The following is a 26,420-nucleotide window of genomic DNA, read 5'->3' on the forward strand; positions in this document are numbered from 1 at the left end:
TGATGTCAGTCTGCTTAAGAATGTTATTAAGCACATGTTAAAAGAAAATATTGCCTGAAGTTTAGCTGTGCTATTGCTAGTTTACTAATGAATATAAAAAAGTCTAAAGTGTGCAATCAATGAAAATATGAGCATAGATCAGTTTAAAGGTGTTTTAGGGTCATCGAAAGGAAAACGCTCTTCAGTTGTAAATCCAAAAATTCTTGGAAATAACCCAGAGTTAATGTGTGTGATAAGAAACCAAATAAAGTGAATATACTGTAACATTTTACTGTAGCTCACAAGTGCATTGGCCTCTGTAAAATAGTGTTATCATCCAGCTAATATGTATTTGTGCATTTGTGTGCAATACTTATGGTTAAGGTTAGGGTCAAAGTAAGGGCAAACTTCACTAAAGTTTATTTTACAAGCTTTGCATAAGTGTCTTAAATTGCAGAGTGTAAAAAAACTGGTAGATATACATATAGCAGCCAGATGCTAATGATGTGATGGATTGGCAATGTGCAAATACCTATTTTGATGTCAAACATTAGATGGAATCCGTTTTTTATCACTTAAAAATTAAAAAGAATACACTTTCTACTAATCAAAAAAAGGCCAAAAAAAAAGCTGGAATTTTAAAGGTTAGTGCATCAATACAATGTTATGATTTTATAAAGGAAATTTTCATTTGAATTTGAACTTCAAACCATCAGAAACTAACTTATTTTATTCTATCCTGTGTTTTGTGTTTTCCCAAAATTCAAAGTCACCAGAAAGTTTAAGTTATTAACAGCCACAGCTGTTTGTTTTGCGGTTAATTAATGGTCTGGTTTTATATTTGGTTTTGTCAGGTCCTGTATTTAAGCACCATTTAGTTTTTGTCTGGACTATATATGATTTTATTTTATGGTTGTTGCTTTAATGGCAGGCTGTTGTATTCATGCCAAAATTCACAAATTCATGTTTTTCGTTTCCTCCTCATGTCAATCTTCTGCATTTAGGCCTTCCACCACCAATTATGATAACTTTCTTGAGGCTTTGGAGCAATTCTTCTGAGTTCAGATGCTTCAAAAAATGAACTCAAAATGTCTGACTTCACTACAAGTAATGATCTTCTTTCAAATTGAAACATGGTTTTTGCTGCAAAAAGTAGTTTTCCTTATCAAATATTCTTGCCGATACAGTTAATATTTTCTCTGAACAGCACCGACATCTTTATGATTGACCCCCTGCTGAAGGGTCACTCGCCACTCCTCGCATCAGTCAGTTATCAGCTGTTGATAACATTTCATGTCAATAAAGAAGAAACTTTAGAAAAAGGGAAACACTAAGCAGTCACATGTAAGATCTCTGCTCATAATGCACAAGGACATTTTTATTCAAAAAAATTTTAAAGCACATGTTTGGAGTGTAAAAAAATGACAAAAGTTCAAAGCATATGGGCTGTGACAAATGCAGAAATACATTTGCAGCTATACGGAGTTGTAGCTTCACTGTTGTTTGCCATACACACTCGTAAAAAGTCCATATCTGGTGTAAAACTTTTTTTTAACTCAGCAAAAGATAATCATGCAAAAACAACCACTATGGACACAACATGAACATCATCTTTCTATCATCTAAACGTATTTAAACTATCTATGTTCACATAAAAAGTACTTGTATCTTAAAAAAGAAATTGCTTAAATTGAAATTTCCCACTTATCAGACATTTACAGTTTAACGATAAATAACAAAAGTTATAAACTGGGTTCGGCTACAAGCCTTCAGTGATACTCCCTTCCTCTGAATTGGATGGTTTCCTGAAAAATAAATAACATGACAACAACAAATAAGTGAGATATTGGTGCAAGCTGGAAACATTTTGAAGTTTAAAAAAAACGTCTCTACTTTACCTTTTTTGCTTTCTGAAGTGGAGCACAATCATTGTCATGATCAGAATCAGTGCTGAGGCGCCAACAATTGAACCAGCCAGAATTCCAGGGAGTTTACCTGAAATATTCCAATAAGAACATTGTGTGTGTTTTAGTTCAAAACATGGACGTTTCCACAAAAAGTCTGATTATGTTTGCTCTTGGTGTGAAATATTTAACACAAATTAACTACTTTTTCAGAACAGAAAAAGGAAAAAAAATCCCAAACTGCAGGCCACATGCAGCTCATGTTAATAAAATCTCATTATTATGATTATAACACACTAAAGTAAAAATGAAAAAATGGTTCTGTTTAATTGTTTCGTTGCTCTTTTTATATTTCATTTAATATCATTATTATTATTATTGTTGTTGTTGTTGTTTGATTTACTGGTCTTGCTTCATGTTCAGTCTGCTCTACCTTTACCCCTTGAATTTTGGGAAAGGCTCCAATCAGAATGAAGTGGGGAGAGGTAATGGATAGATTGATGTTGGCTTGACATTTTTATTTTCAATAAGATTTTGTCGGGTGATATTAGTTTTAGTTTCACTTCCTGCCTGGCACAGGTGTGTAACTTAATGATCACAACTGTGACTGTTTGTGAGAAAAGGACTGAGTCAGTTTAATGTCACCCATAGAACATGACTTACTTCTGGCTCCTACTAAATATAGTCAATTCAGTCGCCATTTTTTTCGTGATATGGATGTTGCCATGTTGAAGCCAGACGACACAATTTGTCCAAATCCATCAGAGTCATTGCTTCTATGGCAACCACTCTTGCCAATCAGGAAATATCTTGTTGGAAATCCACACCCCTACCACTTGAAAGCGGGCTAAATGAAAACTGTCATTTAAACATTTTGTATGTTTGACACCACATATATTTACTGAGGCATCTGATTGGTCAGTTTAATACTTGAATTACTTGCACTACAGTAAACATATTATGAAAAAAACATTATTTTAAGAACATGTTTAAAAAACAAGTAGAGCAAGATTGGTTATTCTGACAAATTGTATGTTTGACTAATAATTGTTTATTTCTTAATAAAAGTCTATGGGATTTTGGCTTCTTAGACCCTCGAGGACGGAGGGGTCGTTCAGTCCAGTTCTCAAATACAGTCATCGGTCTGCGTGCCCTCCAGCTGTTCTTTGTGTTTAATAGCTATTTCCGTTGTAGATGAGTTACCTTATATCCTCCTGCTCCCTGATGTTCTTGCTTCTTTTTCTTCCAGCCTACCCTACTTGTTGAATTATTTCGTTTTTTCTCTTCCCCACTAAGCAGTTCATTTTTTGTTTTGCTTTTTGTTTTATTCATGAGTTGATTCCAAGCCTTTGGTAGTTAATTTTTAATAATAATTTTATGTTTTTCTGACTTGTACTAAATCACAACAAACACTTTCATAATAGTGTGTGTTTATCAGCGAAAACAGGCATGTTGCAGCATTATTTGTTCATGGGAAGCTCTTAAAAATGATTTTTTTTTCTACCAATATGTTTGATAAACAATCACACAAGGAATCTATCAAATCAAAGAGTTTGATTGTAACTCATATAAAAGTGGTTGAATCAATTCTTTGTGGTTATTGATGGACCCTTAAATATCAATTTAATTTTTAACGGTGCATTTTGATTTGGAAGATCTAATTTTGACAGATCAAGCAGTGCTCTTGACAGACACACTTACACTGCACATTTGCCATCGCTGATTGTGTGATTAGCGATGGCTTTAAGATTTATTGATTTTTCATGCACTCGTACTCGGAACAACGCAGCTTGCTTCCTCTCCAGACCACTGAGCGTTTTTCTGGCAGATTCTTTCAGCCGATCCTTTCAGTGTGTAGCCTTCATTGCAGGAAAACTGCACCCTGGCTCCCTGTAGGTATGTGGTCCCCAGTTTTTTGCCATTATTTGGAGGTGGAAGCCATCCACAAGAAATCACTGTTGAATAAAATTGCATACAATACCATAATGACAGCTTGCTTAGGGACAACTTATGGGACTACAGTGATGTTTCTCTTTTTTTTTTTACCTGGTTTTAAATCGTCAACAAGAGAAATGTGACTCTGGAAAGACCTTCTGGTGTCATTTCCCATGCTTAGACTTCGACCTACCAGGATGTCATACCTGCAGCACAGACATGCAAAATGCAACACTGGCATAAACATACACTTTCATGTGTCATCGATGTGTTTGCAAGTTTTTTTGTCACACCTGCAGAATGGAGAGCTTTCTCCAGAGCAGATCTCAGCTGCCTGATCACTTAGTGGATCATCTGGATCCTCGGGAGCAGAAAATGCAGGAATGAAACTGGGGTCATGTCTGGGGACAAAGTAATATGTTTCCAGAAGATAATTTGAGTCGTAGGTGAACAAAGCAGATGCATTGGGTACTGCCCCTATGAGAAACACAAAAAGATGTTTAAAACATTTAAAACATTGTTTAAGGGCAGTCCTGAAAATTGAATTGATCTCTTAAAATACTTGGCACGATAAGACAAGAAACACAGATTTTCCCACAATTTTTCTTTAAGATACTGTGAATTTTACAATTTCATCTTCTCATTTTATGACTTACAGCTTGCCCCAAAAGCAAACAGTTCCTCAGCATTGCTTTGGTTTTGCACCAACTGTCCGTTGCTGAGGGCCAGGTCATCTTTGGCGTCACCGTTTATGTTTCCCAGCAGCCCCTGTGTGGAGTCCCCAAACTCCTCTGGCAGGAGGACAGTGGTTGTCAGGGTTTTCCCTCTCTGTCGCACTTCCACCCCAGCTCCAGATGGAAACATCACCGTCACATTTGAAGAGGTTGGAGAAAACACGAACACTCCTGCAAGAAGTTTAAGAAGATGATAAATGCAAATCCCCCCATAGGCTGTGAGAGCATAAAAGAAAAGTGTTTCCTTTTTTCATCAGGAAGTTTCTAAAGTCATAAATGAAAAGGAGACAAATCTGACCTTGAAGGTCCATCCAGGTTTGCTCAGCAAAAGAAAGAGACTTTTGATTGTGCAGAACTTCCAGTCGGTTGTCTCCGCTGGCTAATCGCACCTCAATAATATCAGAGTAGGCTTCTCTCATGGCTACCGCTGACATTTTTGTTGCTTTTATTGCATTTCCTGCAAGTGAAAAAGTCAGAGATCTTGTTAAAGAGGATAACAAATTCCCTTTTGCTTTTTAAGTTTATTTTGATGAGAGCTCCAAACTCACCATCTATAGGTTCTGTCCTGCCCTGGATTGTTAGCTGTTTGTCTGCTGATGTCACCAAAGTGTACTCCCCTTTGCCGTTAAAGGAGTAGCTGACGCCATCAAACGTTATGAAGTGAGGATCCCCAAACACCACGGCTGGCAAAAAAACAAAGTATGACTGAAGGTTGGAAAAAGCATCACTGAAAATGTGCCTGACAGGAGCTTCACCTGAGTTAGGTGACTGGTAACGCCTGCAGTCGCTGGAGGGTCGATGCTTGAAATAGTAGTGGCAGTTATCAGACCAGAGGCAGCAGTAGTAGAAGCTGAGGACATCGTAGACCCAGTGAGAGAGGCCGGGTATCCGAGGTGGTTTCCTAAATGGAGGTGACCCCCAGTCGTGGGCTCGGTCCGGTGTGCTTCCTCCAATAGAATCTGCTGTCAGAACCTGGGCTCCAGTCTTGTCGTAACAGCACTGTTGTCCAGCTGCATACTGAGGACTGTAAAGATGTTAAAATGGTAAACGCCATATACCTATTTATTGTTTTTCTACCTTCTTTGAAGGCCCAAAGCACTTTACAATCACAGTCCCATTTACCCATGCACACACAAATTCACACACTGATGGCGGCTCCGCTGCCGAAAACTCGCGCCAACCTTTCACCAGAGGCAGGGTGGCGTTCAGTGTCTTGTCCAAGGACACTTGACACATGGGCAGGCAAGGCGGGAATCGAACATGTTCTCTTCTGATCAGAGGTCGACCGCCCTATCACTGCCCACAGCCGCAATATTCATTTTTTTAACGTTCTTTACTTCATTTTTACATTACATTATACCTCTTTATCAGAAAATAAAGCAAATTTGGCCTCAATAATGATCTCAATTTCTAAATATTTTTTGAACAGTAGAAATTTCTTAAAAATATCCTTGAGCAGTGAGAGTCCTGTAGAGGAGAGAAGACCACAAAAAGACCACTATCGAGGTACACTTATTTTGAAGGAATTTATCATAGAATGCTTTTGGATGGCTAATAGGGATTGATTTGAGATCAAGCCAAGGTTGTGAGAAATGAAAATTATTAACTGCTAGTGTAGATCAGAACATTTATTAGATTCTCCAGAGTCACAGGAAAAGTGGACAGTTAACTCCGCCCCCATCCTTTTCACCAGCATTTGGTGTTCTTGCATATTCCGAATAATTCCACAAACAATAACGCTGAAAACGTTTTTGAAAGTAAATAAATATCAATAAATGTTGGGGGATTAAAGTTTGAATATTATTTTGTTGGCAAGCAGGGTCAGCAAATAACTATATTTCCACCATTTCTGCCTTATCAGCACTTCCTATTTGCCAATTATCCGTGTCCATAAACTGCAGGGATGAGTGTAGTTCAGTCTGATCGTCCAACTAGAAAAAAGATCCAAATCTCCTGGCATCTACAGTTGCTTTAGGTCTGATTTATTTTTGAGAGCTATTTTGACATTACCTTCCCTTAAAGTTTGCTATACATGCAATGAGTGAACATGGAATTATTTTGACGGTTAGAACTTTGGAAATATCCTCAATTCACCTTTTTGCAGCCATTTCCAAGCAGCAAATTAGAAAAGAAAAAAAACAATAAAAAACTTAAACACAATTTCTCTTCAAATATGCTGGATTAGTGTAATCTACATTGCCAAGTTTACCATGCGACTTGTTCGCTGTGGCAACCCCTGATGGGAGAAGCCGAAAGAGGAAGAGAGTGTAATCTACTGTATGTGTTTGTTTGCAGGTGCGAAAAATGAGGATGAAGGAGGTTGGTGTGTTTTTCCTATATGCTTTTATTGAAGAGCGCTTGCACATGGACTTACCTAGCTTGTATAGCCCTCACACAGTGAACACTCCCGGGGTGGTATGTGCACACGCTCCCTTTCTCTATGTCACAGCCGTAATCAGTCTGAGGGATGATGGACAGGAACAGAGTTATTGAGCCCACAGTTTTGATTTCACCAATCAAAGGGTGACTTTTTCAGAATTAAAGTTGATTACTTTTGTGCTTACTGTTCAAATTCAATGATTTAAAGATTATTTCCAACAAAAATAGCGATTATTTTAATCATTTTTAAACTGCAAAAATGCGATCAGGGCATTATAAAGGGCGGAGATGATTGGAGACTATAATTAGAAATCTGTACTTTGACCACACGTGCAGCGAGACTCAATAAAAGATGCTATACCATGGCTTCTCTATCATAAACTCATTACACATTGCACTGCACTGCAACTCTATGACTTGCTTATTGTGTGTGGAGCAGTTTGTGTTAATTTACCTATTTTGTTTACACTCATAATTGTAGAAGAGCCTGCTTATTTTACATTTTTGCACCATTAAGAAATAAGAGACTGCAGCCTGAACGACAAGCGTAATACTAACATGAAACCTCCCTGTGTCCGCTCTGGCTTGGGCCAGAGTGCAGGGGCAGTCGATGATCTCATTCAGGAAGTTGGGCAGCTGGATTTCAAGCTGGTCCCATGCTAAGCATTTCTCCCAGGCCCAGGCTGTTGAGTTGTCCCTAAATTTCTGCTCCAGGTGCCAGGCCAGAGCATGGTCCTCGGTCCATGCAGCTTGAACGTTCCTGTGAAAAGTTGAAAGAAAATGCAGAAAAAACTTTTCATAATACTCTTTCAGGGTTGAAATGCTCTTCTGAACAGTGCTGTTTAGATGTTTCCACATACCGCATGCCATCTGGATAAGTACTGGAGCTGACTCGCACAGAACCGAGCTCCCAGCTTGAAAAACCATTTTCTGCTATTTTGGGCAAAAAGCTAAAGGAGCCATTGTTTGGCTGATCTTTTGCAAGTGAGTACAGATACTCCATCTCCCCCTGCCAGTTCTCTGAATAAGGCTCTCCTGCAGAAAACAAGTTTTTTAAATTCTCTTGTTGTGTGGTCTTTAAAACAAAAACATGTTTTTACTCACCCATCTCTCTGTATCCCCAGAGCTCTATATTCACCTTATCTGCATTGACCAAAGTAGTATTCCATGTCATCTGAAGATAGCCACCAACACCAGGCGTGCCGTAATACTGCCACTTTGTTGAGTTTACCAGAAGAGCTTTGAACTCAGAACTTAACTTGCCTGTATGAACTGTGAAGGCACAAGTAAATAAGACAAGCTGTAAATCCTCTAATTGATGCTCTTTTTGCATGAATTTTTAAAAGTGTGGATGCTGATGCACTATACCTGAAAGCCAGGCTCCACTTCTACTGAAGGTGGTGCCATTATCTGAGGAGATGTGCAAAGGAACCCACCCTGTTTGATAAAGCAAAGGGGAGATACAGTGGGCCCTTCCACTGTCATCCACATAGCCCTCTGTGTCAATTTCACTGTTGAACCTGCCAAATAAAACGTGTTTAGAACTTCATTAACTGTAGTCAGAGAGGAATCCAAGCAAAAACAGAGGTGTATTTATTACAGTGTATTACCTGCAAACAATCTGAGAACTCTGAGTGAAATTTGCCTCAAGGACAAAAAAGTCTGTCCCACCCAGAATAGACCCGGACTGTGGAGCCACATCAATGCAGAACTCTTTATAGTCAGGGCAGCAGGTCTTCAGGGACCCACATGTTGGGTGACATGAACAGGAGTCCAGTTGTTGCCCACACTTTCCTTCACACGTTTCTCCTGTCCAAAGCAATGAAATTGGGATTTCAACAGACTTTGATCTGTTAGTGCTAAAACAGGCTTTAGGAAGCTTCTTGAGTTAAGGAGTCTTCCGGACTAAAATATATGTATGCTTTATTCCTAGACTGCTTCAACGTTAATGTTTGTTTTAAATATTATTACACTAAACAGTAGTAGATGGACGTTAGGCTCTCTGCAAAGTCACTTTTTTCACCTGAAATATATATTTTTTTAAATTGAGTTAAAAAAAAAAGGTTGAACTAAATATGGTCATTTACAATTTCAATTTCCACAATAAACATTAAGGATGCTAAGGATTTTTCTCAGTTGTTCAGTTTTTTTTTTGTTTTTATAGCTTTAGTTTTATTTCTTTTACCCAATTACTCTTTTTTATGACATTTGGAGCTTTGTGAGTACACCAAAACCATCAAAAGCGATCAATAACATAGAAGTAAACAATTTGAAATTAGCCTATTCTTTTTAAAAATGATGACAAGTGTCTGATCTAAAATGATTTGAGTTTTCCTTAATTTGTTAAATGAAACTTCATTTCATGACCTTATTTGATTTGATTTGAAATGGTTTATTTCAAACAATCAAGTAAAAATAAGACACAAAAATAACACAATCAGTAGTTATACAGTCATACAAAGACATATCAAACTTTGGATAATAAGACATAAAATTAAATATCGCTTGAAAGGGAGTGGAAGGAAGCGAACTTATATATTTCCACCCCTGTACTACTGTAACCATTTTATTACATGATTTATCATTATCATAACTTTTACCAGACAGAATTAAGAATCCTCAGGTATCAATAAATAAACATTTGGCTGCGCATTTAGTGTTTCAAAAAATAACAAGGATTTTACTTAATGCAACCTGTTGTTGATTAACATAACAAAATAAATGTTTTTGGCAAATTTGCCTTAAACAATTAAGACAATTGTGATCAAAGATTTTGTAAGATTTAGTCCAGTCACTTGAAAACTGAAATATATTCAAGACAATATTTCTTTATATGTTTCGTTACCTTTAAAAAGTTTCTAACATTCTTAACACATGCAATAAGGCCTAAAATGGGAGCAAGTGTATTTTTGACTTTCCGTAGCTATGTTTAATGCAGGAGCATTTAAAATAAAAAAATAGGGAGACAATTGCAAATTACTAAGAGATTCTCATAAAAAAGCAAATGTTAGATACGTACCTTGTGTCCTGGATAAAACCACGAGCAGAAAATACAAAGTAAATTTCTCCATCCTGCCTGACTTTGATTGTCAGCCAAGAGTGTGGCTGCAGACTACAGGTTTTTGCTAAAATATCTTACCAGTGCAGCTTTGCTTTGTATTTTCCTCAACCTTGGACCTTTGATAACACACATTTACAAACTTTTGTTTAATCATCAACCAGGGGTCAAGATGACAGCGTTTATGCTGTGTCTTCATGTGTTTCTCCTCTATCACAAAAAGGGTATACTCATTCCATATTTTGCTTAATTTAAAATCAACTTTTAGGACACAAGACTGTGGTTAATAAATAAAATATTCTCTTGCTTTAGTTAGGCCTTACAAAAGTTCAAGAAATGACAGTTAAAGGAAGCAAAGATTTAAAATAAACATTTCTGTTTGCACTAAAATATGGGCAATATATGTGGGGAAAAAACATTTGATGGCCTCAAAAATTACATCATGCATCCACCTTCAATTCAAAACAGCAATAGAGGGTCAAGTTGTAATACAAACATATACTGAAATATTGAAAGGATTATAGTATCCTAAAACTCAACCAACACCAGCATAAAGAAAAATGTCCCAAAAGAAGAGTGTTAAAGCTTTATTTTGAAAGGAGATTTGTGGGAAACAATTGTAAGGTAAACGGATGTCCAGCAGGGGGTAGCTGCTACATGATCCTTCAGCACACTGAAAAACACAACTATGACATGAAGCAACCGCCTAATGACAGACACTCAAGCTTGTTCATGCTTTAGCATGCGGTAATAAAAAAAAATTTTAAAAACGGTGCAGCTTTTATTACTTTGATTCAGGGATGAATTGCTATACTTTTACCATAACATTAAAAAAGCAAGGAAATACTTTCAGGCACTATAACCTTGGAATCAGTTTTAGACAAGCTTCAAATATTTGCGCAGCTCGACTTATATATGATTTGTGCAGCTATATTCTTGGCAGTATTTATGTAATAGCATGTTTTCCCAAATATTTAAGGGCTTGCAGAAACTTGCTGAAAGCAGGGTGGTGTTGCAGAGGAGGTGTGGCTGTTTGTTTAAGATTTGCAACTCTTAGGTATCTAAAAGCACCAGTTTTCCACATCCTCTGCATCTTCATCTGGTCTTAGTCCTTGTTGATTCCTGGAGAAAACCCAGAAAACTCTTTATGCAATTGTTTGCCTTTAAAATTAAATTTCACCCTCTCAGACTTTAAACTTACCACCATTAAATGGCCGTTCTTGGCCCTGTAGACCATAAACTCTTGACCACTCTTGAAATCGATGAAGCCCTCTCTGCCAGGTTGGATGTCAAACCTCACACTGAGCAAACACACACAAAAAAACATTTCACGCTGAGTTGTGCTTTTTTCTTATACAAACAGAACCATTTATTATACCTTCCTTGCACCACTTTGATGCAGTTCTGCTTGTCTGCAATCACACTCAGCTTAGTCAAGGCTTCAAAGAGGTGGTCACACTGCAGAACCAGATCCCCCTGAAAGACCAAATGTAGTCAGACTTTTTAATGTGCAGCTGTGTTATCTACTAATGAATTTTTAAATATTTTTGTTCCTTTTTTTCAGACATGCAGAAACAGAAATACATGAAAGGACCTACTTTTTGCTTGCTGTCATCACAAGTAACATGAAGGATCAGGAAGTTGTCACTCAGATTGCTGACAGAAACACCTAAAAAACCCATAAAGTTAACCATCAATTGAATATACCCTACTATAAATCCATTTTTTTACAGTTATGTCACCCTTTAGAGAGCTGTAATCAATCCGCTGCTTGATCTTGGCTTCTTCTACCAGGTAGGCAGCCTCTTGAGTGAAGATGAGCAGTCGAAGGCGAGGCCTGAACCCGTTTCTGTCATATTTCACCACCGGAACGCTGTACTGTGGAGAACATGCACACAAATCAGAACGGACAAACGAAAAACAATTAAACAACCAGCATATTTACGCTTATCTTTGTTTACCTTGATGTGCTCGTGTCTTATCATCTGAAGGACCCTGGTGTTTATGTTTTCCAGAGCTTTCAGAATGATTTTCAAAAGAGAAAATAGATCATTTTCAAGGACGGGATTTTTAAGAAAAACACAAAAACTATTTTATGAAACCATATAGGTATTCCTAAATCAAATTTGAAAATGTATAATGTAAATTATTTCTAACTGTATGGCTGAGTTTTGAGAGCATCTCTACATCACTGGCTATTAGAAATGAATACATTTATATTTACATTCCAACGACAGCAAGTATTATTTATTTTAAAAAACAATGTCACACTATATCCAACAGATTACACTTGATCTTAAGAAAATGTTGTTGTTGATTTACCGATCCTGGTGTCCAGAAAGGTTCTGCTCACACTGAAGGGGTAGTTCTCTTTTTTTCCTTTGAACATTGAGCTTGTCAGGGATTTTAAAAGAAGCTTGGAAGAAAATAAAAATAAATAAGTAGAACCAATGAAATTCCTCAGTTTTAAGCAACACTTAACCTCAGAACTTCTAAATTAAAGCAAATTTAATACAAAAATGTTGGTCAGTTCACCAAGTAACCACTAGGAAGCTTTACACTTAGGTGAATCACACTTACGTCAATGTTGAATGGTTCAAATTAGAAAAAAAAAACATTAGTCAACAAACTTGTGCTGAAAAACTGAACTATTTTTCTTTATTATTTATTTAAAGTGACAATTAAATCCTAATCTCCACAAGTCATTCATTCATCTTGTTCCCTTTCAAGGTCACAGGGCTGTTGGAGCCTATCCTGGCCACTTGTGGGTGAAGCCTGGGGACACCCTGGATAGGTCACCAGTCTGTTGCAGGGCCACAATCACACACACACTCACACCTAGGGAAAATTTAGAGTAACCAATTAACCTATGAAGCATGTTTTTGGATGGTGGGAGGAAGCCGGAGAAAACCCATGCATGCGCGGAGAGAACATGCAAACTTCACACAGAAAGGTCCCCCACTGGTGTTCTGTTTCAGGTCTAGATCCCCAGCCAGTACAAGTCTGGGATTCTAAAGCTTCTGGATTGTTCCTCCTGTCTGTTTATCTATTTTTATAGAAGCTCTGGGGACTGCATAGCTGGCCAGGAAGCCAAAAATTGGGCCAACACAAATGAATGGGTCTCACGACTCCATCTTTGTCTCATTTTTTTCATGCAGTCATTAGATCTGCTTCCATAAGAACATGACTAGTGTAATTATTCTATATGTATTTACAAGTATAGGCATAAAGTGGGTCTAGTAATGTTTTTATTTTATTTTTTTGATCAAGCGGGCTGTACCTGTGCTTTCCTCTGGACACTCAGTCCTCTGATATACCTCCGAACCATGCAGCGGATGTAAATCGCCTTCAGGAGGTGGGAGACCTACAGCAAGGTTGAACGTTTAGTGTGAGATCTATGATGAAATGAAAGCACTTTGTGAAACTCACTGCTTCACCTCTGTCATGATGGGTGGAGGTGTCAGCCAAGAGTCTTTCTCCAGGACAGTTTTGGGAAGGTTTTCCTTCAGCCGTGTGAGGTAGTTCAGCCTCACGTAGGTCAGGTATTCACTATTATCGACACACGCCGGCTGGTTTCTGGTCATGAAACCTTTGATAAACCTGCAATTAACAAAAGGTTTACGCTGTCCCCCACTGGATTTTTTTCAAATGTTTTTTCTGCTTCATTCAAAAAAAATCTTGAATCAGTTTATTTTCTACATACTTCTTGATCACCTTGACAGCCCAGGCTCGTCGCTCACGTTCTTTCCTTGCCATCAGACCTCTCCAGCAATTCTCAATCTTTGTGGCTGTTTAAGTATGAATGGAACTTGATTTATATCATTTGTTAGATGAAAAGAGAAAATATAACAAAAACAAAATCTTGTCTTCTCACCAGCTTCTTTCTGCCTCAGATAGCCTTCTTTCACTCTATGACCTTTGTACTTGGCCTGAATCCTTGTTGCTAAAAAGCATTTGATTAAAAGTTTAGTATGTGAAGCTTTTTGAAATTCTCTATAACAGAAATTAATAAGTGCTGTCCCACCTAGTTTATGTTTGCAGACCTGAAAGGCATCCTCTGTTGCGAACAGAGTTCTTGGGTGGCGGATGAAAATCTTTGTCCTCAAAACAAAGTGGAAATGAGATTTAAACAGGTTTAATAAATGTTTTTTTTCTGGTTGAGGGTTCGTTATGGACTGCATGGGATAAAGTTTCTCCTGAGGTCTGCTCACCTGCCCAACTTGTACTCATCAGGTTTGAAGCCTAAGTGTTTGATCAGGCACTGCACTCCCTCAGCTGCAGTTCCTTTCCAGTTTGGCCAGGTTTCCGGACACAGAGCCTTGTACCTGAACACAACAAAGGAAAAAACAAGTTAACTTAATCAACCTTTCAGTGAAGAGCCGAAAAATGGAGGTACCTCTGGAGAAAGATCTCATATTTGCGGCGGTAAGCAAACCCAGCACGTCGGACTCTCAGGTGCTCCATCAGCCCCAGATATTTCACCTGATGTCTCACCAACACGTCATCAAAATGTCCTGCAAGACTCAGTAAAAGGTAAGGAGACCAGTATGTTCACTGCGGTGTTTGGTGGAGAGAGCAGATAAGTTGAAATCAAGCTCTCACCTGGCTGCTTGGCTTCATTTGGTTTAATACAACGAACATACCAGGCTTCTTTGGCCATGAGGATCTCAGCCAAATCTGCCAAGCTGTTCTTGAACTGGGTCACAACCTATAGAATAAACATTAGAAAACAGCAGATCTGTGAGTCCTGACTGGTATCAGTGGATGTTTTCAGCAGAATATCTTCTCACTGTTTCAGGTCTCCTCTTGCTGTCTGGTTCAGTGAAGGGGAAGCAATGTCTGATGATGGCGTTTTTTGACTGCTGCATAACCTTATGGAAACAAGAAAATAACATTGACAGGTTTTACTAACTCAGTAATACTTTCTAACTGTTTATTGTCACGGTTTTAGTTTCTTTACTTTTGTTTTCTAGTTGTCTTTTGTTTCTTCATGTTTTGAGTTCACTTCCTGTTTTATTTTGAAAGGTTTCCTGTTACGTTGTTGTTTCGAGTTTTACTTTTGGTCCCCATCTGCCCTCATTGTTTCCACCTGTGTCTCGTCTGAATGTATTTAAGGCCTGTCCTTCCCTTCCTCCTGTGCTGCTCCATAGTTTGATGTCCCCCTTTTTCAAGTGTCTAAAGTTCCGAGTTTTTCTAGCCACCTCAGCAGTGGTTTTGGTTTGTAGTTTTTGTTTAGTTATTAAAGCCTGTTCCTGGAACCTTCTGGGTCCTCCTCTTCCTCTCTGCACCTGCGTGCTTCCCTCATTCCCTGTCGTGACATTTATACCTGACAACGTATCAGAAGAATCTCAGAATACAAAAACCCACATCCGTTTAAAAAAAAATAAAAAGCCAATAGGATATAATAATAATAATGATAATGGGGCAGACGGACAGAGGCGTGGCTGCCAGTATACATCTTCGGTCCCTCTGACCATCACCGGGACATTTATACTCATTCACACAACCATGGGAGCCACACTGGAGGCAGGGACGGTGCCTATGCACACAACACGGGGGCTGTGGGAATCAAACCGCTGACTCTTTAACCGCTAGTTGACCAGATAAAATAATTGTCTTACCAAATGTTATGTTAAGAATAAAAAATTATCGTCACTATGTTTTTCTGAACTGAGATTATTTTTTTGTTGGAAAAATGTTCTATTCTTTTCTGAGAGTCAGGTTTTGCACTGGATGTTCTTATGAATTAACTTCCAACCTAATCGATTACACTTACAGGATCATAAACCTTTTGTTACATAACAGATAAGCTGTTTGAAAGTCAATCATTTAAGTGTCATCTTTTAGCTATTGGAGTTTTTTTTAGTATAGGATATAAATTTATGTGTTTAAGCTCACACTGCAAAAATACTGAATCAAAAGAAAGTAAATAAACCCTTGTTTCAAGAAAAAAATGTCTTTTCTGTCTTGCAAGAAAAATAATCTCAAGAGCAAAATAATCTTAGAATGATAATCTTAAAATGTGTCTTTGTGGCTAGTATTTTGTTTTTCTTAAAATAAAAGTTTTTGGTTAGACCATTTTTCTCGCTCTGTTGACAGATTTTTTTGTTTGTTTGCTTTAACCTTTGTGCTATCCTAAGCACTTTACCATTGGGAGTTGGGTCATCTAGACCCACTAGACAGTGCACTGAACCTTTTTTCTTCAATGATTTGTGATCTTCACTGGTGTCCATGGATTACATGAAATCTTTCCACCTTTATCCACCTTTGTCATGGTAGGGAGAACACGCCAATATAAGGGTGGGGTCATCTAAGATGGCACAATTGTTACTGCTGTGATCCCTAAAACTGTACAGGTCATGAACAGCTTTGAGGAGCTTTTTTCTATGACCCACAATCTCATGGATCAGCTTGATTGTGCATTTGGAAATGAATTGTCTCTGCAGTCTCAACCATTCTGACTTTTTAGAAAACACATCCCAATATTTCATTTAGAAACAGATTATTCCTAAAAAGAGAAAGCAAGTTGTTTAAAAAATCAACACTAAAAGAATTCCAACTCTGCCAGTTAAAATATTTAAGTTAAAAAATATAACTGAAGGATCCTTATATTTTCCATGTTTACTATAGGAGACATTTAGAACAATCAATAAAATGTGCAATTCAGTTTTTTGCACAATTTGTAAGTTTTTTTTTCTTTCATGCTAACAGTTTATAAGTCCTTTCAGATGTGTTTATGTGTTTGCATAATAACCAGAAACATATTCCATTTAATTAACCCAAATGCTCAGAAACCTTTGCAGGAGATATATTTCCAGTTTATTGACACTAAATAAAATGTACCTCTTTTCCACTGCGATACAAAAGATCGTTGTTTTTATCCAAGAATCCTGAAGTCAAAGAAAAAAAATGGTAAAAATAACAAATAAGCTTTAAAAATGTGACTTCGGTTCTGGAATTTATATTTGAATTTATAGCATGGGTTTAAATCATGTTATAACAGCAAAAAAGCAGTGGCTGTATGGAATATCTCACCGACAACACAGTATGTGACCTCCCCAGCGTAGTGCAATAGGCGGAAGTCTCCTCTTTCCAAAGTTTTCCGGGTTTTTTTATCTGCTAGTTTGTGTCTGCACGAGGATAAACGTTTTAGTTTCATTTATATTTACTGCTGACTTTCTGTTTTACAAGTCTTACGTTGTGAAATGAGGATGACCACCAATCTCTTCCTCCATCTTCTCCAGGAAAGTCAAGTCTGTGGCTTCTCCAGGTCGCAAACATTCCTCATCCTATCATTAAACCAGGAGTCTTGTCACAGTTAGGTTCAGAACATGTGTTTCTCTTGCAGAAGGCAGAAGATCCTTCATTTTAAGCCTCACCAGTAAAGATATAATTCCTCTGAATTTTTCCTCTACAAGTTCACAGATGATCTTATTGTTGAAATATGGCACTGGTTCCCACTACAGGATGAGGAGGAAAATAGAAAGAATAATTATGGATTGTAATCAACCGCGTGCCACGAGAGAATAACTGAGTAACTGTGATTACTTCAATCCCTTCCGTCTCGTACTCCTCCTGCTCCGATTTAAGGGTCAGCTGGATGAAAAGCTGCTGGAGCTTCTCATTGCAGTAGTTGATGCAAAACTGTTCGAAGCTTAAAAAAAAGAAAGAAAAAAGTATCAGGAAGTGCCGTCCCTATCAAATGCATCAAAATCTCTCTGAATGGGCAAATTCTAACCTGTTCAGGTTAAAAACCTCAAAACCATAGATGTCCAGCAAACCAATCACTGTCTTCCTCGATGAATCCTGAACAGGAAAAACTCAGGTAGATAAAGGTACCATGCTTTGTCAAACTGCTGCCTTGGATTTATCTGAATGTGTAAAAAAAAGCATTCACCTTGTTAGCCAGGGATTCATTGATCTTGTTGACCAGCCAGTTGAAAGTGCGCCCATAGATGGCTTTGGCAAGGGCATCTCTGGCATAGACTGCATGGTCTACAGAGAAAGGACTGAGCACCTAAACATGACATTAGGAAATGCTTATAAAACACATCAGATTTGATTAATTGTTTTATATTTTAGAAGCATCACCTCTTCTGTTTTGGCTTCAATTTTTCTGTGGGTTAAACCTTGTTGCAGCACCTGGTTAGGAATCCCCAACAGCTATATAAAACCATGAGCAAAGCGTCATATTTTAAACATTAATATCTAGTTAGATCAGGGTATTTTTTTGATATTTATGCTTTGGTTTCACCTTTGACACCCAGTGCATCCCCTGGTTGTTGTTTACAGTGGCATATCCTTGCCCGTTTGCTTCAAATTTGATGTTTCCTAGGTGGAGCACGCTTGCAATGATTCCAAAGAGCTGCTGCTTGAAGAAAGAGCAGATTTAACAGATGCAAAATCCTTTTTTAAAACTGAAGCTCAGGTGAGGCAGTTTACCTCAGTTTCACTCTCGCTAAATTCAATGATGGACAGAGCTTTCCTCACCGTCTTCCAGTCGCTTTTATCGTTAATAGAGCTCACTTTGGCACAACCTCCCTAAAGCAAAACACAGACAAGCCTTCAATAAAAAGCTTGTTGTGCACCAGATGTAAAATGTGCTTTATTATTATTTGACTCGTCTGACCTGCACCAGGAAATTATATTTTGTACAGTTTCTTTCCAAGCCGAGCCAGCGGAGCAAATCCTCTTCTCCTCCTTCCACCAGCTGGTAGAAGATGTGGAAGTTTCTCTCTCCGTGGTTCTGGTGGACCACCCGAGATTTCTCCAGTAAATAACTGAGAATGTGACCTCCGACTGCTCCACCCTGATGGAGAATGAAAATGTTTAAAGGCTTATCAATACCTGTTAAAATCTGAATCTCTACGTTGGCTGTGAGAAGCTGGAACAGACATTTCAGGTGAGAGTTTCAGGTGTACCTGATGGTCAAACTGGATGTCCATGTATTTACCAAAGCGGCTTGAGTTGTTGTTCTTTAAGGTTTTGGCATTTCCAAAGGCCTGGAAGGTTGGCCACAAAAAAAGGGGGATTCATTTGTTTTAAAGCTTATGATTTCATATAAAGATTGTTTTTAGGACGTGTCACTCACTTCAAGTACTGGGTTTGAGAGAAGCAGCCTGTCCCGAACGTTGTTCAGGAGCTTAGTGCTCGGACAGCTGACAGCATAGAACTGAAGGATTTTCTTAGAAGCCTCAGTTTTTCCAGCTCCACTTTCCCCTGAGATCAGGATGAAGTGGTTGTTGGACTCAGACTGCATGGTGCGGAAAACGTTGTCTGCAAGAGCATAACTGAAACAGAAAAAGTTAGTTAATTGCAGAAATGTAGTTTTCTTATAAAAAAGGCTTTTCTGCAGAAAATGCGACTTTCTAAAATAATTTCTTTCTTTTGTTTCAGTCTTAGAAGATGTTAGAAGATGATTCCATCTTCTTGACAGTTTAATTATTTAAAATCATAAATTGATGTCATTGCAGTAATGCATACCGTACACACACACCACATAACATTCTTTAAATATAATAACCATTAATTGAAATCAAGTAGAGTTTGATTTATTGGATGAAAAGGAGTGGAAAAAAAGTGAACATAACAATCCCAACCCTATCGAGTTTTTTCTTTTAGATACATATTTTTGCATATTTGCCATAATCTGGTCCTTAGTCTTTTAAATGGATTCAAAGGAGACAAGGGGCAAAAACCTACTATGCAGCTGTACTTTTAAAAAAAATGTTTTTTGGGGGGGGACCTGATGGAATATATTTGATTAATCACATTTTTCTTGTCACAAACTTTAAACATCTCAATTAATAATTTAAAGAGAAATGCCCCCAAAGACCATCATTCTTTCTTTGGTTTGTGTTGATATTTCCAAAAACTTCAATTGCCATTAAAGTTGCAAGCAGTTGCCATCGAATGCATATAGTTATAGCTGAGTATAGATGTAACAAGGGTATAAGGTTTTTGTTTTTGTTCAGTATTTGTAGATAGGAAGAAACTCACATGTGAGGTGGCAGCTCAAAAAAGTTCACTCCCATGTAAGTGTCCATTTGTTTCTTGTTGTAGATGTCTAACTCCTTATACGGATTGACCGACACCAGAAGAGTCCCAATATAGGTCTGAAGACACACACAAATTTCAGTAAAACTTTTGAAGATTTTAAAATCTTTTTTTTTTTTTTGTCACAATGATTTAAAAGAGTGTTTTTTAGAGGTCTGAGGCACAGTGTAATCCATGCATCATACTGCTTCATGAGATTTAGCTGTGTCCTTCATCGGCAGCAATCACCTGAGTTAATCACCTGTCATGGTCCAGCAGGCTGGACTGACCTTAATGGCAATCACCCCATATATAAAAAGAACCAGAGCTGCAATCTCAGCAACACAAGCAACAGATTTAGTGATGCAGCACTAGAACTTTTGGGGTTGAAGGTTGAGGATGTGATAGGATCAAACACCAAAGTATGAGAAAGACTCACATAGATGAGGTTTTCATGGAAGCGTTTCCTCAGGTTGTCCAGGAAAGCCGTTTCACTGGTGTAGGGATCCAGGAGAACAAAGTCCTGGATGCCCACACGATCACGAGCCGTCAAAGAAGCCTCCATGTTCTTCAGGATCTGATTGCACCGCTCATCCAGGCTCTGTGTTGAAGTAAGAGCACGTAAGTGGCTTTGCCAGGAGACCCAATTGAACATTACAGGTCCTTCCCCTCCCATCCACATTTTTCGTGTCCCACCATTTCCTTATGCCATAATTTACTCAAAGGTTATCTGTCACATTCTCTGATAAGCACACAGTCGGAGGCAGGCTGACTTATTTCCTGCGTGTTTGTCACAGTATCTCCAAATTCTAGGCAGTGGCCTTGTTCACGTCCTCCATGCTCACGTCTAAAGTCAGACCCACTTATCTAATCTCTTTTGGTGCCACTCTTGCTTGTTTTCACTCAAAATCTGTAAATTTACTCTACCGGTGTTCAAAAAGAACCTTCGTTTGATTTAAAAAAATGATTTAAATCATACTTGGTCGAATATGAAGCAAATATCAGGGATTAATAATAAATGATGCGTGTGATTTGATTGTATGTTTAAACACAGGTTCTGCTCAGCTGCTTAATCCGCCACACAATTTTTGCCAGGTATAACAATCAGCAGTGTGGTACACTTTAATTAGAGTGCTATGAAAGAGCCACACTCTGCCATGCTTCAGTAGTTTGGCTTTCATCACTGATGGGCTCAACTGTCACCAAGCCGGAGTAACTCAAACTGACAGCTTTTTCTTTTGGGGAAATGGGATCCTGGGCTTGCAACGCTGCAGAAATGTACAGTCAAATATGTTTCATATATTAATTGTTTTAAAATGAACTCTATTTTTATTATATTCCAGAAGAAAGAACGGTAAAAAAAAAAAAAATAGACCAACCGTCAGAGTCACTGATCACTGAGAGTGTCCCGTTCTCTCGGCTGAACTTACCTGAACGTTTGGTTATATTTTAAGAAACACAGGAAACACTGACAGATTATTGTATGTCCTTCCTTTAATAGGAAATCATCAATTATGAAGCCGCTTTCAAACTGAGGAAGTAAATCCTGTTTTGGGGTTTCTAGACAGAAAAAAATAGATTTTTGCTCCATCGCTTGTGTTTAACACATTTTCTGAAGTAACGTTTAGAAATCATCAAAATTGGAATTAATAAAGTGTGTCACCTGCTTGGCAACCAAATCATGTGTGATAAAGAGAAAAACATTTCTAGGAGCTTTAGAATATATTAGGAAACTTTTTTAAAGAATGTATTAATCATAGAAGTTGCTGTAGAATATGAAAAAAGTAATCTTGTAACAGTTTCTACTTTAAACTTTTTAAACTCTAATACAGATATGCTCTTGTTTCTTTAATCCACTGGCATGTTTGGCTCAGTGGGCATCTGTTTTATCTGAACAGAGATTTTCCACCTTTCAGCGGAAATCTGACCTTAGTTGCTGTTACCAGGAAAGAGGTCACTCTGGTAATTCATGTAAACAAAAGGGTGTGCACTGCAAATATAGAAAAACAAAGATAAATCAAATTCAGTCAACGTCTTGTCAAAAACTCCAAAGTCAAACTCTGACAATCCCCCCAGAGGATCCCCCATTGTCCCTGTGCATCCAAAAAGCTCCAGGATCCTGTTACTCTGCCACAAAGTGGTAGTTCAGCTGTTGAAAGAGATAGCACTCCTCGTGGGCCTTTGGCTGACACCACACATCGCCAGGGGCAACACACTTTTAAGGGGCATCTAGAGAAACCTGACCTTCAACAAACCTCAATGGCACTCAAATGGTGCACCTCCTCTGCTGGTACAGTTACAAACGTGTATCCTGTAAGAAGCTGCAGGCTGATTACTCAGTCCACCTGCCCCTTTTTGATGTAACTGGACAAATGTGACATAAAATGCAGTTTTTTTTTTGTTTTTTTACGTAACTGTTGCAAATTGCAATTTCACATTAAAAAAATGTGTCCATGACAACATTACAAATTAAAAATATTATCATTTTTTTTGCATCCCTGCAATGGATTTTATAATTATTAGCCATCTAACTGAACCACAACTGCTCTTTGTTGTATTTTATCAACCCCAGCTTGTGTTTTTATTCTAAAAGTGTGAAGTTTTTGTCTTCAAATTTACCAATAAAATTACATTTTTAATTTGAAGGTTCAGTTCTTTTGGTGCAAATACACAATATAGACTTTGTAGTTTACCTCTTTAACTTCCAAAGCCATGTGCGTCATGGTGGAGTCCGTTTTAGGCGACAATCCTTTTGCAAGAAAAATCCAAACACTCAATGAAAAACAGCCCAGGATGACAACATCAGCCTCTAAGGTTGTCTCCACAGACGAGCATCTGGAAGTGCTCCTGCAACAGGAATCGATGCAGTCCTCAGATCTTCTCCAGGTTGTGGTCCACTGTTTTAGAGCAGCAGCATTGGATGGATCTAAACAGGAAGATAACGAGAAAGTGAGTGGATCTCCTGCTTCCTACTGGTGTTCCCACACTGTCTGTCCCAGTGTCAGCTACCTGCCTCTGGAAGCACTGGGCTGCTTAAAGATTCATGAAACCCAGGCAGCAAACATTTATTCAGCGCTCCACCTGAGTGTTGAACTGTGTGTTCAAAGAAGTGCGTGTGCATGTATGTGTACGTATGCAGGTATGTAATACAAGGATAAGGTAACACGATCCACCCGGAGACCCACTCTCATCCTTCAACCCACAAAATTACATTGCTGGTATTCAATTACTGATCTTTGATTAGGCAGATGCATTGCCAACTAATTACAAACTCCTCATTAAAGCCAAGCGGACTCAAGAGTTTTGAGAAAAAATTAGATAAATCTGAGAAAAAACATTTCTTAAATCCCATACAAAGAAGTATCTAATTCAATGTTCATAAATACACACATTTGAATTTCTAATGTGCCTACACACATTAGATCCTGTTTTAACGTGCAAAAAACAATAAGAGTCTGTTTTAAACAAAAAGGTGTGCAAAATCAGAACAAAAGATGAAACTGTTTAGTTTTTATGATAATGTGTGTTAAATTTAAGGGCATGTGTAAAAAACTAGAAAAAGAAAAGATTCTCACACTTCAATTAAGAGCATTTGCTGTGGTTTTGAAAGAGAACCCTTTTCCTTTTCTTTCTTAAAACTGCATCTTAATTCTTCCAAGCATTCCAAGTTTTGAATTTTACAAAGCATTATTATTATAATGAATATAGTTACTGTTGCCCTGAAGAAATATTTACATTTGCATTAGGAAAACACAACTTAAAAAGCAATAATCCCTTAAAAAACCTGAAAATCTTCCTTTTAATGAAGCCTTTACAATGGAAAATCTACTAAATCTATCGATGCTAATTTATTGGAGTTGAAATTATTTAGTATATATAGACACATTTGCACTCAAAAATACTATACACGACACATTGAATCCCTAAAATGTCAGGTTTGTCAAAAATAGTTTAATTAATTACTTGAAAGGGGAACGGGTCAGGTTTTTTTTAATCCAACCTTGTTGCTGTTTTTTTTTTATCTTTTATTAATTGCTTTTATGTATCCAATATGCAGAATATAGGTAGTGGTTTGACTTCAACTGTGTTTCTTATATGTAAACATGTTTTTTTTTTCCTCTGGTAACGTCACAGCTCTTATTGAATAAAAACGGATTTTTATAAAAGTGCTTTTAGACATTTTGAATATATCACTTCAACGTAAAAATAAATAGGAAAATTATTAAAAGTCTAAAGAAACAAAGGCTAATTGGAACGCACTGTGAACTATACCAACATTAGTCAACACATTTCATCATAAATTATCTTCTTTCTTTCTTTTTTTTTTTTTTGGGTCACAGACTTTCTCTGAATGATGAACTTTTCAGGGATTTTTGTTATAAACTCATAGAGTCAAGAATGGTTTTCCCCCCCAGAAAAATATTTATACATAAATAAAATGTAGTTTGTTTCTGAATAGTTTTGTTTAAATTCTGGATTTAAGTGACTTGCACATCACACAGTGGCTTTTTGCCTGTGTGTTTGCATGTCACAGAAAAGGGTTTGTATTTTAATGAGTGTAACTGAGAGCAGAGAGAAAATTAGGAACGACTGAACTAATTCAAGCAGACATCATCCCATTGTCTGCCTTTATTGACAGTGACTGTATTAGTTGCATCAATCTCTCCATTTTCAGGGTTCCAGTGGTTCACTGAGACAGCCGCTGTAACGTTGCCTTCTAATTCCGTCTCTTTAAATTTTAACCTTGCTTCCTGCAAGCATCAAAAAAAGCATCTTAAGTTACAGTTTCATGACTGGCTCAAACAAAAACACTCAGTGACACAAGAGATTACAATGGAAAATTTGTCATTTGCATAATAGAATTGATTGTGTAAATCGATTATAGGGTTTTCTAGGACTCGCAGTCCGTGTAAATAAACTCATACAAAGACTTACTACAGTAAAAACCTTAAGCTTTAAACTCGGAGATGCTGTTCAGCAAAAAAAAAGATCGATTTGGTTGAATAATAATTTGTTCTTATATATATATTAATATCTTTTTTAATAAAAATCTAAGCAAAAAACTATTAATTAAAAGCCATATTGCAAGTAGCATGAAGAAAATCTCTTATCTGGAACTAATAAATATTGCTGCCAATAGGTTAAAAAATTATTAAAATTATGTATCTTTCTGCACTGGACATCATAGAAAATCAGCATGAATCTGTTTGGTTACAACAAGCTTGTTGAAGCCACTACAGTTAATCATAGAGAGTAACACCACTGCTGTTTGATCAATAACTTAGTACAAACAAGACCATCTCAGCTCTCTCTATTCTCAGTTGTGGTTCAATTTAAAATAAACGGATTTTTTTAATGAATTATTCTATAAATTAAATTTTCAAATAAAACAATTTTTTTTACTGAACTTCTCCTTTAGCAGAGGTAAAAGCCAAGAACTAACCTCAGATGTACTTTAGATTCCCTATTTTAAGATTTGAATACATTTACTTCCCAAAAAATGCAGGATTTGATTCTATGCCAAAGAGAAAATTCAAACGTCTGATAAAAATACGAAACATTAACCCATAAAAAACTTCTTTACAAAAATTCCCGACACCAGTGTTAAGTACAATACAGTAGATAAAACTTACATGAATTTGCATCAGGGACAGTTACTATCTTTACCAAGAAAATGCCATCACAAGTATTTACAGCTTTGAAGTTACGATAATGTCAGGAGGTAAAAAAAGACTCTGGAACCAAACAACTAAACTTTCAGCTAATTTCTTATTTATGAGAGCAAACAGAGAAAAGGCTGTGCTATTAGTTTTAGACGTAGCTCAGAACTAGTTCAGGAAATCAAATGGATCAAACTTTGATGCAGCAGTAAAAATGTTATAAGAAGGGATTCTGACTTGGGCAGGTTTAAGTTCTTACCTATAGGTCCATGTTACATTTTCTCCTCTGAGTTTCTCTCCATTTTGTTGTGAGCCTGCATGAGCAGCTACAGCAGAGACAGAGGAGCACACTGTATATATGCTCTACCTGTGTTTTATTTATGGTCATCCCCCCAATGCAGCCCCATAATGCCCTCTGATGTCCTACTTCTTCATATTTCCCAAGGTTGGCCTTGTTCTATTGCAGAGTTACACAGACCTGAAAGGCTCAACTCTTCATGAAAAGCTAAATATACTATAAATAAACTATGTTCTGCTAATCAATACTTTCTTAAATGTTTTCTTTTCAGTGCTGTAGAGTATAACAGCAGCATCAATTGGGTTTCTGAGGTAAAGTTTTCCACTAACTGTGCTGTCATTGATGTAACAGATAATTATTTCCTATGAAATTCAATTATGTTAAAAGATTTAGACGAATCTTCTTTTATATGATGAACAAAAGTGCATATTTGTGAAG

At 37.4% G+C, this 26,420-nt stretch overlaps 2 protein-coding genes across 3 annotated transcripts; both read right to left on the reverse strand.

The window, feature by feature from the left end:
* Window positions 1-1,324: 1,324 nt before the first annotated feature.
* Window positions 1,325-10,197, reverse strand: LOC101166401 (sushi domain-containing protein 2). The gene is made up of 16 exons (XM_004074785.3): window positions 9,951-10,197; window positions 8,542-8,740; window positions 8,300-8,451; window positions 8,036-8,203; window positions 7,792-7,966; window positions 7,490-7,691; window positions 6,927-7,012; window positions 5,308-5,576; window positions 5,101-5,235; window positions 4,851-5,009; window positions 4,475-4,723; window positions 4,112-4,295; window positions 3,930-4,024; window positions 3,659-3,838; window positions 1,878-1,974; window positions 1,325-1,784 (listed from the first exon to the last, which is right to left on the reverse strand). The coding sequence occupies exons 1-16, from the start codon at window positions 10,000-10,002 to the stop codon at window positions 1,739-1,741; spliced, it is 2,448 nt and encodes an 815-aa protein (XP_004074833.2). The 5' UTR covers window positions 10,003-10,197; the 3' UTR covers window positions 1,325-1,738.
* A 363-nt stretch (window positions 10,198-10,560) lies between these two features.
* On the reverse strand, window positions 10,561-23,027 carry LOC101160926 (unconventional myosin-Ih). Of its 2 annotated transcripts, none has more exons than XM_020707677.2 (32): window positions 22,718-23,027; window positions 20,464-20,625; window positions 19,989-20,104; window positions 19,081-19,279; window positions 18,911-18,991; window positions 18,619-18,798; window positions 18,432-18,530; window positions 18,244-18,357; window positions 18,081-18,152; window positions 17,887-18,006; window positions 17,728-17,795; window positions 17,538-17,643; window positions 17,369-17,449; window positions 17,187-17,278; window positions 17,025-17,119; window positions 16,833-16,879; window positions 14,780-14,860; window positions 14,592-14,697; window positions 14,425-14,503; window positions 14,201-14,314; window positions 14,014-14,090; window positions 13,864-13,932; window positions 13,693-13,777; window positions 13,427-13,589; window positions 13,270-13,353; window positions 12,312-12,405; window positions 11,951-12,006; window positions 11,732-11,867; window positions 11,588-11,658; window positions 11,368-11,465; window positions 11,191-11,290; window positions 10,561-11,111 (listed from the first exon to the last, which is right to left on the reverse strand). In XM_020707677.2, the coding sequence occupies exons 1-32, from the start codon at window positions 22,745-22,747 to the stop codon at window positions 11,085-11,087; spliced, it is 3,102 nt and encodes a 1,033-aa protein (XP_020563336.2). In that variant the 5' UTR covers window positions 22,748-23,027; the 3' UTR covers window positions 10,561-11,084. The 2 variants fall into 2 exon arrangements, with proteins under 2 accessions (XP_020563336.2, XP_004074969.2); XM_004074921.4 differs by having other exon boundaries at window positions 14,386-14,503; window positions 22,718-23,026.
* Window positions 23,028-26,420: the final 3,393 nt, after the last annotated feature.

The sequence above is a fragment of the Oryzias latipes genome, chromosome 12 (assembly GCF_002234675.1).
Source record: "Oryzias latipes chromosome 12, ASM223467v1".
In the NCBI taxonomy this organism is placed as follows: domain Eukaryota; kingdom Metazoa; phylum Chordata; class Actinopteri; order Beloniformes; family Adrianichthyidae; genus Oryzias; species Oryzias latipes.

What these genes read in the sequence shown, in the direction of transcription:
- LOC101166401 (XM_004074785.3), bottom strand. Translation starts at nt 10,002, where the DNA reads ATGGAGAAATTTACTTTGTATTTTCTGCTCGTGGTTTTATCCAGGACA. An exon ending in GTGAGGGCTATACAAGCTAG is followed by an intron (nt 5,577 to 6,926) that starts GTAAGTCCATGT and finishes ACATCTTTACAG; the next exon opens with TCCTCAGTATGCAGCTGGAC. An exon ending in AGCAAGCTGCGTTGTTCCGA is followed by an intron (nt 1,975 to 3,658) that starts GTACGAGTGCAT and finishes GGAATATTTCAG; the next exon opens with GTAAACTCCCTGGAATTCTG.
- LOC101160926 (XM_004074921.4), bottom strand. Translation starts at nt 22,747, where the DNA reads ATGACGCACATGGCTTTGGAAGTTAAAGAG. An exon ending in TGGCTTTGGAAGTTAAAGAG is followed by an intron (nt 20,626 to 22,717) that starts GTAAACTACAAA and finishes ACTTCAACACAG; the next exon opens with AGCCTGGATGAGCGGTGCAA. An exon ending in GGTCACATACTGTGTTGTCG is followed by an intron (nt 16,880 to 17,024) that starts GTGAGATATTCC and finishes CTTTGACTTCAG; the next exon opens with GATTCTTGGATAAAAACAAC.